The sequence below is a fragment of the Mus pahari genome, chromosome 14, assembly GCF_900095145.1.
Source record: "Mus pahari chromosome 14, PAHARI_EIJ_v1.1, whole genome shotgun sequence".
Classification (NCBI taxonomy): domain Eukaryota; kingdom Metazoa; phylum Chordata; class Mammalia; order Rodentia; family Muridae; genus Mus; species Mus pahari.
The window spans coordinates 43,449,201-43,465,894 of NC_034603.1; the positions used below are offsets into that span (position 1 = coordinate 43,449,201).

The 16,694-nt window shown below is 42.2% G+C and overlaps 1 protein-coding gene across 2 annotated transcripts in view; it reads left to right on the forward strand.

The window, feature by feature from the left end:
* The window catches only part of Crk (CRK proto-oncogene, adaptor protein), a 30,697-nt gene extending 22,842 nt beyond the window's left edge, over positions 1-7,855 (forward strand). The window contains exon 3 of one of the 2 annotated variants that reach the window (XM_021212544.2): positions 2,735-4,775. In XM_021212544.2, coding sequence (XP_021068203.1) covers positions 2,735-2,872 — 138 coding nt within the window. In that variant the 3' untranslated portion in view covers positions 2,873-4,775. Of the gene's footprint in view, positions 1-2,734 lie in introns of both variants that reach the window. The other variant, XM_021212546.2, reaches the window with a different exon arrangement.
* Positions 7,856-16,694: the final 8,839 nt, after the last annotated feature.

The window sequence follows — 16,694 nt, forward strand, 5'->3', positions numbered from 1 at the left end:
CAGGGTTTCTCTGTGTAGCCCTGGCTGTCCTGGAACTCACTCTGTAGACCAGGCTGGCCTCGAACTCAGAAATCCGCCTGCCCCTGCCTCCCGAGTCCTGGGATTAAAGGCGTGCGCCACCACGCCCAGCTGATACTGTTATTCTTGAGTCTCCTTTATAGCATAGAACCAGGAGAATCTATATCTTTTTTTTTTTTTTCTTTCTGAGAGGGTTTCTCTCTGTAGTAGCCCTGGCTTTTCTAGAACTCACTCTGTAGACCTTCCTGGCTTCAAACTCAGATCTAGCTCCCACCAAATCGCTGGGATTAAAGTTTTATACCACCACCTTGAGAATCTATATCTTAAAAATGGCTCTAAGGGCAGGCTGAGCAAACACCTTTCATCCCAGTATTTGGGTGGTAGACACAGACAGTTCTCTGAAATTAGGGCTAGCCAGAACTACATAGTAAGGAAACCCTGCCTCAAAATAAAGTAAAACAAAACCACATACACACATAATAAGAATAAAAGAAAAGGGAAAGAAAAGACGTTTTTGATTTGTCCAAAGATTTGCTGTATGATGCACACAACTCTATTCTAGTAGCTTCTGGCCCCATTTTGTTTAAAGGAGAAAAGGCCTGATGACAGGTGGGCTGATATAAGACCTAGGAAGAGCTAAGTAGTGTGTTGACTGAGCCCTCCCCCTTTTTACTGAGGTGTAAAGTCATTTGTTAACCTATAAAACTTAACAGGTGTTACTCAACACATTTACAGGTATGGGTATGATAATCAGGAAATTCAAGGTATTTATTTCCAACTCTTCAGAATGCTCCCTGTGTCCTTTGTCAAGGGCCATGTGTATGCCATGTGCATTCCATATCAGGGAGCTGCACCCCAGCCTTAGATTACTTTCATTAGCAAGTAACATTTCACTTTGATGTCTTGGGTCCTTGAGGACTATATAACAATCTGTGGCCCCCACAGTCAGCAGCCTGGGATGTTAGGATGAACTGAATGAGTGCCAGAGCGTCCAGGCCTGGGTGCGATGGTCACCTGGATGCTGTGGTCATCTGCAGGTCCCTCCTGCCTTTGCCTAGGTGGCCCTGGCCCTCGTGTCACTGGCAGTTGGAGCCGCTGTTTTCATTCTCTGTATCTTACCCTTTATTTCCATTACTCCCCTCTGGTCTGCTTTGTTTTTCTGTTATCTAAACAACCACGTCAGTCCTTTGTGGTTTTCAGGTTTTTCCTTGCGGAAATTACAGAAGACCAGTTAGCAAGAATCTTCCCTGTTACTGAGATCAGACGGGTTCTATAGATCATCCCTGGCCTTCCCATGAGTAGGCATTGATCAGTGACTACTATAGAGATTCTCGAGGGTTCCTGAAGCCTCATACAGCTGAGCTTCAAAGTTTCCCATCTAATAGCACCATGAGTTTTGGTGTCAGGTAATTCTGAGTTTAAGTCATAAGCTGTGTGAAGATCATAATTGTCCTAATCCTCCACTTTTTCTATAAAATCAAAATTGTTACCCTGGAGATTTATTGTGAGAATTAGAAATTAAGATCTAGAGAATACTCAAATACACTCAATACACATGAAGTGTTCTGTAAAACTCAAGTGACAAGGAGTGGTCATCTTGCTTTTTTGTTTTTGCTTTTTTTTTTTTTTTTTTTTTTTTTTTTTTTTTTTTTTTTTTTTTTTTTTTTTTTTTTTTTTTTTTTTTTAATTTATATGAGTACACTGTAGCTGTCTTCAGACACACCAGAAGAGGGCATCAGATCCCATGACAGATGGTTGTGAGCCACCATGTGGTTGCTGGGAATTGAACTCAAGCCCCTGAAAGAACAGTCAGTGCTCTTAATTGCTGAGCCATCTGTCTAGTCCCAGTCATCTTGCTTTTTAGTCAGGGTCTTTTTGTTGTGTTTTGAATTGTTCAGTCTTTTGCCTCAGTGAATTCATTTCCATACCGAGCTTGTCTTAGGTTTGTGGCAGGACAGAGTTATATCTTGTTAAAACTTTATATTTGATTTCACAAGGAACATTTTATAAGTGGAAGCAGTGATATAGTTGACTGGTAATAGCTATAGTAGTTAGTGGATTTTTTTCCCTTTGTCCCTAATTGGGTAATAAATATGTGCCAGTTTAAGGAACAGCAAGTCAGCTACTAGATGTGAGAGATGTAACATTTGTGGGGAGCTGGGAGGACTTGGAGTTCTGGCCTGTACCTTCTCTTAGATGCTTGGCCTTTGCTGAGAGACAGTAGGGTCCGAATGCAGCATGCTTGCTGTGGTCGCCTTCTGCTGAGCTAGCAGCGGCAGCCACAGTGTGCATGGGAGAGAGTTGTCCTAGGATAGGGCCAGGCATGCTGCCACATCTGCCAAGGAGAGCTAGGCTTTACATCCCCTAAGCCAGATGAGGTGGGGTGTGGCGGGGCTGCTGAGGATCATAGAACAGAGGAGACTGTTAGCTCACCTAGACATGCTGAGGTTTGCAGAGACTGTCATCTTCTAGGGTCCTTTTTACCTTCTGTATTCTCAGTGTCTTTCTTCATTGCTAACACCACTCCTTCTTTTTGCCTGCACTAACCACAAGTTAACCAGTCTGGTGGCTGGGGCTGGGGAGGTAGTGAGTAGCCATTTCTATAACATCAGCCCTAGAGCAATCACGTGGGCAGGGTATGCCTAACAGAGAATGGAGATTTTCACCTTGCATTCTTAACTGGAAATAAAGTGCTCTCCTTATTCTCGTCCTGCAGGTCGGTGAGCTGGTAAAGGTTACGAAGATTAATGTGAGTGGTCAGTGGGAAGGGGAGTGTAATGGCAAACGAGGTCACTTCCCATTCACACATGTCCGTCTGCTGGATCAACAGAATCCCGATGAGGACTTCAGCTGAGTATAGCTCGACAGTTTGCTGACAGATGGAACAATCTGTTTTTCCCCCAATTGCCATCTATACAATTTTCTTACAGGTGTCAAAGCAGTCTAGTTTATATAAGCATTCTGTTACCTGGGATCTTTTTTAAGACTGAACTACTCCATTCTCACTTGTATTTACCATATTCAGGGTACGAAACCAGAGGGCTTATGTGGTTAACTTCTGAGTTGGCAGTTTTAGGTGGTAGTGGCCGTGCCTATGAGAAGACGTAAATACATTGCCTCCTTTCTCTTGGGCAAAACAGATCAACCTGTGGAAAGCTGATGGGCAGGAAAAGAATGTTACTCACTGCTGACCCTGATTTCTTCAGAGGTTCTGTTTTCATTCTGAATCCATACTGTCAAACGGCAGCAGACTGTTTCCCACTCCCATGACGTAATCATGCACTGTGTGAATATTACCCATTGGGGTTGCAATTGCATTTATGGACCATGACCATTGTATGACTCATTCTGACATTTCAAATCCTGAGGATTCTGAGAACACTACTAGAGGCATTTGTCTTCCTTGGATTTTTTCTTGGATTCTTTCCTTGTTACTCTCCTCCCCTGTACCTATAAGTGGCTTGATTCTTAGGATAGTGTATATCTTCATTCCAGATGAGAAGCAGGATGTACAGAGCACTTTATTCAGTGCATAGCTTTAAGCCAGTATTGGATTCACTCAGTGGATAATCTCCCAGCTCTCTGCCTTCCCCCAAGGGGGCACCGTAGGGTCACACTGCTACCACAGCTCAAGACTCACCTTACTGATGGGACAGATCTGGCAGGGCCATTCTTCCTGACTGCTAGTATCCTAATGGGATGCTTAAAGTTCTCAGATTCTACTTGGAGTGGAAGGACCAATCACTTACTGTATCCTATAGAAGGTATCAAGGGCCAAACTTTGCCCTCTGCATCATGTGCAAGTTGTATAAAAGGCAGGTTAGAATTCTATGCATTTGGGTAGGATTGGTACTTTGAAAACTGTTCCAGTCGTAAATTACTTATGTATCATTTTACATGGTTTAATAGTTGGTGGAGTATATTACACTATAAATTGCTTTCATTTGGGTTCTCTTTTGTCCAGATTTAGTTTACAAGCCCTTTAAAGTAGAGAATGATTTATATGGGGTCAGATGCTCCAGAGACTAGGCCTCTGAGGCCACAAATCATAGGGTTTCTTTAGACTGTAACATGAGACTTTCAGGTGATAAAGGCACTTGCTGGTCTCTGGTGTAGGTGACCAATAGAAACACCTTATACTTTGCTTTGAACCTCATTTTAGAAAAATAATGTACCTTCTTAGTTGTCCTGTGTAGATTAATATGATGAATTTGCATTCATTGAACATATACCAAATCATGTGATTGAAGTGACTAGCACATTGCTGAGCTCATGTGTGTAGAGAATTTATACGAAAGAATGAGCAGAGTGCAGAAGTGTGTTATATGGCCCAGGGAAGCCAGTAGGCATAGGATTGCATACATTACTACAGGCAGATTTAATGAGTTGATGTTAATTTAATACATTTTTTACCTCACTCTAGCTTGATAAAAACAGTAATACTCAATTTTAGAGATGTTGGCCCAATGCTGAGCTCATAATAGGTGGTCAGTGATACTGAATGGACAGGTTTGTTGTAGCACGTGACTTACTCCACCTGACTGCTTGTTTCATTTTTCAGTTAGCATAGAATCTGTAAATCCAATTGCACATTAAATCCCATTTTCCTATGCCTTGTATGATGGTGAACGTCTTTAGTCCTAGCCCTTGGGAGACAAAGGCAAGTGGATCTCTGAGTTCAAGACCAACCTGGTCTACAGAGCTACTTCCAGAACAGTCAAGAGTTAGAAAGTGAGACCTCGTTTCAAAAACAAAAAAAAAAAAAAATCTGTTCCTGAAATGATGGCATCTAAAGCCTGTTTTAGAAAACCATTGTCACGGCTGATTTGAATGTTGGTGTTCTCTTTCGCCTTTGCCTTTGATGCTGGCTTGCATTGTCTCTTCCTTATGTGTGGTGGGAATGGGATCTGCAGCTCTCCGTGAATCCTACCAACCCCTCAGTGATTAGTTGTTCAGAGCCATTACATGAACTGTTTGGTTGGATTTGGCTGGGTGTAGCAGTTATTGGACCTCAAGAGATCAAAGGACTTCTTACAAATATCTTCCAAAAATAGAAAGTGCTATAATCCTAGTCAGATGCGTATGTACATTGTCACAGAGCAAAGTAAACTGAAATTGGCTGCTATGTTTTATATAATCACTTCAGCAAGAGCCCATTTTTGGATACTAATATTTGACATGGTTAATTCTTAATTTGTTGAAATTGTTTATTAATAATGCAAATAGATAATTTTAATTTTCCACAAGTAACATTTCACTATTAATGGTTTGAAATGGGTGATAAGCAAACCAATTTGAAATAAAATATGAACATGTGCCATTGTATTATAACACTATTCACTTTCTTGACAGTTAAATTTTAAAAATGTTTTTTTTTTTTTTGTAGCATGTATTGTATATGTTTATAGTATATGTAGTAAATAAAAGTATGGCCAAATGTTTGGCTTGGTGATCTTTTGGAGAAAGTAATCTTGAAATGTTTTTCACAAAAGTGAGTTTTTGTGTTTTTAAGGAATAGAAGGTGTGCGTCTCAACTGTCCATTAGTGGTCACGTAAACTTACATACATGGTAGGTATGCTATGAGATCTCTAGAAAGTATGACACTACTGTTAGGAAACATGAAAATCATATATATGGAATATAAAGGAAGCACATTGTGAACAGAGAACACCAGACTTGCCTGGAAATGGGTCTCTGTGAGTGTAAGATGACAGTGTGATAGGGAACTCTGCAAACTTGAGACATCCTGTTGTGAAAATGCTGGTGTGGATACTCCATTAATTTCTCCTTTTTAATGTAAGTAGCAATTGCTCAGGGAAAGTCCTAGGGTAGGAACAGAGCAGAGATGATACATTTCTGTGTGTCCATGCCACCCTCCCCCGAGGGCGGTGCACCCCACACTGACACTACTCACTCCAGTATTGGAGTTTTGACTCAAGTTTCAAGGTGCGGTGGCCTGTGCTGATTATTCCAGGACTTCTGAAGCCATGGGACTCCTTCAACCCAGGAGTTCAAGGTCAGTTTAGGTAACTTAGCAAGACTGTCTACTAAATACCTAACAGACAAATTCTACCTATTATTGCCTATATGATACTCTGCCTTAGACTCAGCCTCAGCCTCCTGGTTGCTGCCACAGATGTAGGCCTGCTTAGTGTAGAGCTAAGGGAAGCTGACGCCTCCAGGGGGATCCAGCTTTGGCATATGCAAGATTAACAAGGTGGAAAGTGTATGCCAGCTTCTGACAATAAAAGAAACTGTCAACCGTTTTACTATGTTGAATGTTGGGTTCCTTTACAGAGTCTCAGTGTTCATACAGCCCATGTCTAGCTCAGGGAACTTCACGTGGAGGGTACCTGCATAGGAGAGGTGGGAAGAGGCCCAGATGTGGCGGTGGGAGCTGCAGCAGCTCTGCTACCACGCATGCTGTAAAGAAAGTGAGGGTCAACGCTCATCCCCGCCTGGCCAGTCTCCTTCAGTCTTCCTCATGGTCCAGCTCCCTGTCCATACATGCACACACCCTTAGAGATGTTCTCAAATCCCATTTACCTTCTTGGTGCTCTTTTCAAATGGTGCTCCCCCAACTCCACAAGACAGGGTTCCTCAGTGTAGCTCAGATTGTCCAGGCTGGCCTCGAACTCACAGAGATCCACCCGCCTCTTCCTCCTGAGCACTGGGATTAAAGGTGTGAGCTGCCACCAGCATCCTATGCTGCTTACATACCATTTTTGTGACTTGTTTAGCTCAACTAAACAAGTAATTTTTCAGTTTTTACATTTTCATAGCCTACTATAGTGCTTGGCTCCCAGGAGTCAGCTGTTGCTGAGGGCTGGCAATGGGCCTCAAAGGAAGAGTAGATACAGATACCCAACACTAGCGATCATGGCTTTGGCTTCAGTCCCCAGCACCACAAACACGTAGAAGTTTTGAATGTTTTCCTCATATGGAGTTGTCTTACGGTTTCTGTTGCTGTAAAGAGACACCAGGACCACAGCAACTCTTGGAAAATATTTCATTGAGGCTGCCTTACAGTTTTAAGAGGCTGGCGTGATTCATGCAGGTAGATAACATGGTGCGGGAGGAGGAGCTGAGAGGGCTACATTTGGATCTGGAAGCCGCAGGAAACAGACTACCCCACTTCAGCTACCTTGAGAATCTGAGACCCTAAAGCCCACCTCCACAGTGGCACACTTCATCCAACAAGGCCACACCTCCTTAGTGTCACTCTCTATGGGCCAAGCTTCTAAACACAAGAGTCTCTGGGGCCTTTCCTATTCAAACCACCACAGATTTGCTGGAGACAGAAGAGCACCTCAGCTGCTTCTCTATAGTGTCTGTCCTTGGTTCTCTGCAAGGTCAGACTAGGTTCAGCCACATTTACTTACATGGTCCTTCATAGTTATACAAATGTTCTTCATAGTTTGTTCTCAAGAGGGTGGGTGCTTCCCAGCCCTTTGTGTGTTTCTTTCATAGAAGGGAGGGCAATCCAGTCACTCCCTACTGTATTATACATATAGTGAGTCTTTACTTGGTACATTCAGAAAGGCCCAGTCCCATTCCTCAGAGCATCAGGGGTACGTCCAGCATACTTGGTTCTAAAACACTAATATATGGAAAATTATATTGTGACTCTCAGGGTGCCAGCTCTTGGATAATCACAGAGACCTGTTACTGATTGTAAAAGCGTGGCTTTAGCTGGCTTGTTCCCTATAGCTTGTATAACCTAATAAACCCGCTGATACTAATCTATGCTCTGTCACATGGCTTGTTGCCTCTTCTTCAGTCGCCAGCACCCATTCCTCCCTCTGCATCAGACTCCTTCCCAGAGTTCCTCTCTCCCCCCCCGGATGTCCCACCTATCCCTTCCTGCCTAGCTATTAGCTGTTTGACCCTTATTAAACCAATCAGAAAATGCCTTAGGTGAGGAAGGACAGAAACATCTTAAAACATTCTCCCAGCATCTCCCCCTTTTAGTCCAGTAAAAAGGTCTTTCTCTAACATCAATAAACTACATACAATAATAACAATTATGAAAATATCAGGTGGGGCTGGAGAGATGGCTCAGCGGTTAAGAGCACTGACTGCTCTTCTGAAGGTCCAGAGTTCAATTCCCAGCAACCACATGGTGGCTCACAACCATCTGTAACAAGATCTGGCGCCCTCTTGGAGTGTCTGAAGACAGCTACAGTGTACTGACATATAATAAATAAATAAATCTTAAAAAAAAAAAAAAGAAAAAGAAAAAATATCAGGTGAGAATTATATTTGCAATATCCAGTTCAAGTATATTTGGCAACTTGGAGAAAATACTATATTATCATATCTTGGTGAGTCCAAAGTTCTATACCTGAATCACTTTCTATCATAACTTGTATTTATCAACCTAAAAACATCTTTTTAGACCTTAAAACATTTTCTTAAATCCTAAACAACTTAAGCTTGATGTGAGACAATAACTATCTGGTCTTCAGTCCCATCAGAGACCTAAGGAGGATAAACATTACCTGAGTAAACAGGGAGTGCAGTGTGAACAGCTTCCAAAGCTAGGAATAACAGTGCTGGCTGCCAGGACAGTGGCCCATGCTTCCTCTGTATGTATTGACATATGACATGCTTCTTCTGTATGTGTGACAGAGCTATCTCTCCAGCCCTTATTAAAACATCTTAAACGCCATATTTTGTAGATATTTGAAGGGTTTGAAGACCATCTATCTAAAGTATATCTGAATAGGCAAATGTTGCTTGTTTCTAGCTATTTACTATTTTACTTTGAAAACATTTACAATAGGCTAAATAAAAGCTTATTTTTTAAATAAACTAAACCTGTACCTAACAGTACCATGAGTTTGATTGACCGACTACTATCTTGCATTTCTTAATTATCCTAAACAGTTTGTAATGGCAGTGTTCAAAAGGACTAGAGCTTTATATTTTAGATAGTTGCATAAGTACAATACCTTAAACAAGAAGTGAAACGTAATATGTTGTTGCAAAAATAACCTTAAATTTCTAAAGTACAAAAAAGCATACCAATGTAAACTACTTGAGTCTAGTAGTTGTTTTTTAGTCTAAAAGTAGATTGAATAGGACTGGAGAGAAGGCTCGGTGGTTAAGAGCACTGACTGCTCTTCCAGAGGTTCTGAGTTCAATTCCCAGTAACTACATGGTGGTTCACAACCATCTGTAATGGGATCAGATGCCTTCTTCTAATGTGTCTGAATACAGCTACAGTGTACTCAATTACATAAAGTAAATCTTTTTTTTTTTTTTTTTTTTTGAGACAGGGTTTCTCTGTGTAGCCCTGGCTGTCCTGGAACTCACTCTGTAGACCAGGCTGGCCTCGAACTCAGAAATTCGCCTGCCTCTGCCTTCCAAGTGCTGGGATTAAAGGCATAAACCACCACATCCCGCGTAAATATTTTTTTATTTTTATTTATTTATTTTTTGTAAATCTTTTTTTAAAAAGTAGATTGAATAATCTACCCTTTCATCACACCATTCCCATCCCCCCATTTTCCTTTTCATCCCTCTTCCCCAACACTGGATAGGAGAAAAAGGATAGAGGAAAGAAAAAGAAAGAGATCCCTGAAACATCTTTACTTTGTTTCCTCCCTAACCAAGATCACTAACAACTTATGACCAACCTCCTGAAATGACATCTGCCACCCAACCAACAACCCAAAACCACCCACCCCACCTCTTGGGAATGGGACTTCATTCTCTTAAGCCTGCTTACTACTGTCTGGAGGCAGTGGTATCTTTTGGCGATCCTATGAAAATTGGGATAATGCCCAGGTCCTGGGAAAGCAAGCTGTATCATTTGCTGTCCAGTCTCTGTGATGGAGACCTTCAGGGCTTAACTGAAGTCCTGGCTGGGACAGTGTATGAGGCTGGACCATCTTAACTAGCCATTTTGAGGTTTTCCCGGATGTAAATTTTTGAGGAAGCAGCTATTGAGGCAGTTTGTGAGGCTGGATCACCTGAGCTGCTTGTCTTCATTGGTGTCTCGTCCTTTTCCTCTGAAAGAGAAACTTTTAAAGATAATATAGATCTCTGCATTAACACATGCATGGAATGTTCTTTGTGTACAAGTCAGCTAAAGATGGTTCAGGTGAGAGGCATCAAACTTTGTAAGTCTGTATAGCCACACTTTACTATAAATCTCCATCTATGCCATATGGAAGGATGGCATGTAGTAGTAAGTCCTAAGGACTCTGTCGCCAAGAAAGTGTATGGGCTTTGTGTAGACCTGCGCATCTCAGCAGTCTCAGGGCTGTCCCCATGCAGAGGGAGCAGCATCCACATCTCTTCGTTCGTTCTTGTGGGTTTCTTCCTGTTTGCAGTCAATTATTCATTTTGAAGGAGTCCACAGCTTTTTTTCTGTTGAATCAAAGGCATAAGCTCTCCCATAATGCAACACATTTCCTGACTTCCAGTCTGAGGTTATCACATATATAGGCTAATTTAACGCAACAGTCCTTTTTTCAATAGCTGTGCTACCTGTCTCATTGACATTTAAAATATTTGAAGTCAATAAAGTATTATTTAATCTATCTCTGGGAGATCTCATATTCCGCTCCTGTTCTATGAGTATCTTCTTCAAGCTGTAGTTAGATCTTTTTTACAGTTGTTTCACCAGTAGGATTATAATATATATCTGTAATAGGTTCTAGGCCATTATGTCTAAAAAAGCTGTTGTACTCTGATGGATACACATGCCAGGGCATCCTCAGCTTCAGTCTGCAAAGGCATCTCCAAGATAGCCACCAATTCTAATAAATGTGCAATCTCAGAATCACCCTTTTTAGAGCTTTAGGTAAAAGCCTCTTGAAATCCTGAATAGAAACCAATTGTATGACATATTAACACATATACATACTTTAAAACTACAAACCGTACAAAATGAAACATAAGCTATTGGATGGCATTGCTCTAAGATGGCATTATTAAACATAATCTATACTCTTAATTCAGAATATTGCATCTCTATGGGTTGCCATTCTGCAATCTCGTCACAAGGTGGCACCACAGGCTTTAGATTGGATTTATCTGATGCTTCTTTATTTTGATTTGAAGAATCCTATAATTTCTGTTCCATGGCCTTTAATCTAGTAATCCATTCCTCAGTTCTTCCCTTATCTAAGTCTGCCTTATTATTTTTCTGAGAGGTTATAAAGAACTGTGATCCATACTGAACACAATTATTTGTATGCTTATAATCAAAACAAAATTATATGGGATTCATGTGCCCTCTGTTATTGTGTTTTCCATTTTTAAAAAAATTTTATTTATTTATTTTTGGTTTTTCAAGACAGGGTTTTTCTGTGTAGCTCTGGCTATCCTGGAACTCACTCTTCAGATGTCTTCCACATCGGATTCCATTATGTATGGTGGTTTACAACATGGGTGTTGGGAATTGAACTCAGAACCTCTCTCCAGCCCGTGTTTTCCATTTTTTAACACAGAAAATATTCTCTCTCTTTTTAAAATATTCTTTTTTAATCTCTAACTCCTTCCTTTTCTTTCTTTCTTTTTAAAAAAAGATTTATTTATTTATTATATATAAGTACACTGTAGCTGTCTTCAGACACACCAGAAGAGGGCATCAAATTTCATTACAGATGGTTGTGAGCCACCATGTGGTTGCTGGGATCTGAACTCAGGATCTCTGGAAGAGCAGACAGTGCTCTTAAACCCTGAGCCATCTCTCCAGCCCCTAACTCCTTCCTTTATAGACTGCTTTTATATACATTTACAAAACATCTTTTTTTTTTTTTTTTTCTTTTTTCGAGACAGGGTTTCTCTGTGTAGCCCTAGCTGTACTGGAACTCACACTGTAGACCAGGCTGGCCTCGAACTCAGAAATCCGCCTGCCTCTGCCTCCCAAGTGCTGGGACTAAAGGCTTGCACCACCATACCTGGCTACAAAACATCTTTCTCTTTTGCTCTCCCGTCTTTGAAGTCTTTGAAGACTTTATACACATTTATAGAACATTTTTACTTGTTTCTTTTTCTCTCTCTTCCTTCGTAGACTTTGCTTTTTATATTCAAACTCTGAAATTCTCTGACTGTATATTCAGTTTCCCGGGCATCTATTCACCTTTCAAAAGATGCCTATTGCTCCTTCACCTTCCTTTGGAGACTTTACGTTTTATTTTTAAACTACTCCTTTCTATGATTGTCTACACCGAATTTCTTTTCTTTCTTAAGCACCTAAGTACATTTTCAAGTATACTATACCTGTTCAAAGGTATTCTTGGTCGGGACCTGGCTTTCTGCAGGACTGCAGCCATTCTCTGACCACATGAGCCAAGCCTTAAAGGGCCAGCCCTACCGCCTCCACTGACTTGACAGGAAGGGGCAGTCGTTCACAGGGAGCATTCCCAAGCCAGTCAGAGACACTGTGGCTCTGCCCCTTGTCCGGGAAGTGCTTGTTCCCTGCCGCAGGGACAGTGCCTCCTGTCTCTGCAGTTTTTGCAACCTAACCCTGCATTGGCTGCCCACTGGCTGCACAGCGGGGCATCTTAAAGGAGCCACACTTCTGTACACCGTGAGCACTGGCCTGCGAGACTGGGTCGCTAGGAAGCCACATCTGTTCTCCCGCCTTCCCAGGCGTTTCCACTGCTTTAATGCCTGGCTTGCCCAATGCCTAAGTTTGAATTTCTACCGCCTTCCATCTGGAACTTTTCTCAGGCTCTACGCTTGGATATACTGGCCCTCACGTTGGACACCATTTATAACGTTTTTCTCTGAGGCACCCATTAACCTGTTCATACTAATCTACATTCTGCCACAGTAGCTCTTTACTTTCCCTTCAGTCTCCACACCTGTTCTTTCCCCATGTCTGGTGGGTGAATTCTCCACACACTGAGTCCTTCCCGGGAGTTCCTCCCTCCCTGTAAGTCTCTTCTATCCCCTCCTGCCTAGCTATTGGCTGTTCTGCTTTCTATTAATCCAATCAGAAAATGCCTTAGATAAGCAAGGAAGGTCAGAAATGTCTTACAAAAGGATTCTCTCAACAGAAATTACTTAGTATATTCAAAATGTCATTCAGGGTTGGAGGAGGCTAAGTGGTTCACCTCACTGACGGCTCTTGCAGAGGACCTAGCTTCCATTCCCAGCACACACATAGCAGCAGCTCAGAACTCTTGTAGCTCCAGGTACAGGGGACTTAATGGCCTCCTCAGGCAATAGACACAGGATTCACAGGCAAACATACATGCAGTAGCTCTTCTGTTGGTATGCCTTGATGTTATAGACCCTAAAGGCCGTGGCTCCATACAGGACATGCTACTTTCTAGTAATCCCAACTTTCTAGTGAATCCCATCTATGTGACAGCTAAGGGCATGACCATGTTAATGCCAAGGTGCATTGGCACAATTGACTTGAGTCAGGGCCCCAAATGCTATCAAGAGTCTTGTATTATAACAAAAAGAACACAACAAAAGGAATGACATCTATTACCTGTTTTGCTCGTTGTTGGTTTTTGTTTGTTTGAATGCAGTCTTGCTTTAGCCAGGGCTGGAGTTCAAGGGCTACACAGTGAGACCCTGGTTCAAAAAATGAATGGTGTGGGCTAGAGAGATGGCTCAGTGGTTAAGAACACTGACTGTTCTTGAGTTTAATTCCTAGCAACCACATGGTGGCTCACAGCCATCTGTAATGTGGCTGAAGACAGCTATAGTGTACTCATATACATAAATAAATACATAAATCATAAAAAAACAAGAATGGTGTTTATAAGCCATGTGGCAGTGAGAAGAGCCAGAACAATAGCCGCCGCTTGAGAAAGGAATCATAATTAGTTGTAAGAGAGCCTGATTATTGTATTATCTTTTACTTGTTCTTTTTTTGTTCAACATATTTCCTCAGCTAAATCGCTCCAAATAGTGAGATTACAGGGGATGTTCCTCATTCAAACTACCACAACCCTCCTTTCTCAGAACCTCTCCCCTCCCATGGGCCCCCTTCCAGTTTTATAATCTCTCCCAACACTTGCCTCCATATAAATACATATGCCTTCAGATTAAAAGCTGGGGTCCACATGAGAGAGAATATACTGTATATGTCTTCCTCTGTGTGGGTCACCTCAATAACTTCTGGTTTCATGCATATTCCCGTAAACTTCATTCTTTTAAATGTGTGTGTGTGTGTGTNTGTGTGTGTGTGTGTGTGTGTGTATGCCTACAGAGTCCAGACAAGGGTGTTTGGTCACCTGGAGCTGAGGTTACAGGCAATTGTGATCTGCCTGACAGAGATGCTAGGAGCTGAGTTCAGCTCCACTGAAAGAGCAGTGCATTTTCTTAGCCACTGAGCCACTGCTCTAGCTCAAATTTCATTTTTCTTCATGATTGTATAAGATTCCATCGTATGCATGTACCACATTTTCACATCCATGATCTACTCATGGACATCTAGGTTGATTCCTCCTTGCTTCAAGAGTAGAGTAGCAATAAGCATGAATATACAAGTATCTGTGTTGCTGGGCAGTGGTGGAGCACGCCTTTACTCCCAGCACTTGGGAGGCAGAGACAGGTGGATTTCTGAGTTTGAGGCCAGCCTGGTCTACAGAGTGAGTTCCAGGACAGCCAGTGCTACACAGAGAAACCCTGTCTCGTAAAACCAAACCAAACCAAACCAAAATCAAAATCAAAACACAACAACAACAAAAACAAAAAACAAAATAAAACAAATATCTGTATTAGCTAGATTCCTTAGGGCATATGCCAAACACTGATCAAACAGGGTCATGTTTATACTGCATGTTCCATACTGCAGTTTTCTATTTTTAGAATATCTGTCTGTCTGTCCATCCATTCATCCATCCATCCATGTACATGTGTGTTTGCCTGTCTGTCTGTCTGCCTGCCTGTCTGTCTGTATATATGGCCAGGGTTTAACTGCATGGCCCTGGGTACCTGGATTTTCTATGTAGACCAGGCTGGCATCAAACTCAGAGATCTGCCTGTGCCTGCCTCCCATATTCCGGGAATAAAGGTGTGGGCCACCATGACTAGATATATTCTTTTAACTTTTGCTTCATGTTGTATCTGTGTGTGCAACATGCGTGCCATGGCATGCATATGGAACCAAAGGACAACTCTGAAGTCAGCTCTCCTGCCATGTGTGTCCTGGGGCTCAAATTCATGTTATTATTTGGCAGCAGGCACCCAGTTAGCCACCTGAACACCCCAGTCATTGTATTTTCAGCAGTATTTTTGGAGATAAAACTCCCACATATTCACGTATGTAACCTGGGTTTTCCGTTAACTCCTGGCAACCTTGCTCCATCAACCTCCTGAATACTAAGATTACATTTGTGAGCTGCCATATTCAGCCAAACCAAAGGCCTCTCAAGCATTAGAAATAATCTAAAGGGCTGGAGACATGGCTCAGCGGTTAAGAGCACTGACTGCTCTTTCAGAGGTCCTGAGTTCAAATCCCAGCAACCACATGGTGGCTCACAACCATCCGTAACAACCATCTGATGCTCTCTTCTGGGATGTCTGAAGACAGCTACAGTGTACTTACATATAATAAATAAATAAATTAAAAGAAAAGAAATAATCTAAAATTAGCTTATAACCATACGCCAGTTTGTGTCTAAACACATTGTAAATGGATGGTATGATGTAAGCTGTACCTCAGTGAGAGCGGGGATGCAGCTCAGTGCTACTGAGCTTGCCAGTCAGGCCCAAGGCTCTGGGTTCAGTCCCAGTACAGTCTGTGAGCCTCCCATGAACATATTGTTTGTTGGGCACTGAATGTACTTGAGACAGTTGAGTGCCTGCCCAGCACACCAGAGAACTTGGATGAGACCCCCGTCCTATATAAACTGGGCATGGTGCTGTAATCCTGTAATCCCAGCATTTGTGGGTTTTTTTTAGGGGGGAGGAGGGCTGGTTTGATTTGTTTATTGTTGGTTTAGGAGGCAGTATGTTTTTTATTGCTGCAAGACAGGGTCTCACTACATAGCCCCTATATATTAGCAGACTGCCTCAAACTTGTAAGAGATCTGCCTCTGAAATGCTGGGATTAATGGTACACACCTTTAAGACCCTTAATTCTACTTGAGAGGCAGAAGCAGGTAGATTTCCATGACTTTGAGGCTAGCCAGTGTGTTCTACATAGTGAATTCCAGGCCCAAACAGGTGAGCCTCCATCTACAAATTAAAAAATAAAAATAAAAAATAAATGAGGAAGGGGAGGGCTGGTGAGATGGCTCAGCAAATAAAGAGGTTTGCTGCCAAGCCTCAGGACCAGAGTTTTGAACCCTAGTACCTACATGGCAGAAGGAAAGAACAGGGTCTCACTACATAGCCCCCTATATATTAGCAGACTGCCTCAAACTTGTAAGAGATCTGCCTCTGAAATGCTGGGATTAAAAGTTTTTACTAGCATGCTCTGCTAATTCTATCAACAGGGAGGTGGACACAGGAGGATCAGATGTTTAAAGTTGAGCCAGGTGTGGTGGTTTGTGCCTTTAATCCCAGCACCAGGCGGGGATCTCTGAGTTCAAAGCCAGCCTGGTGTACAAAGTGTGTTCTAGGCCAGATGGCTTCACAATGAGACCCTGTCTCGAAAAAACAAACAACAAAAATTCAGGCCAGATGGGCATGGTGGCGCACGCCTTTAATCCCAGCACTCGGGAGGCAGAGGCAGGTGGATTTCTGAGTT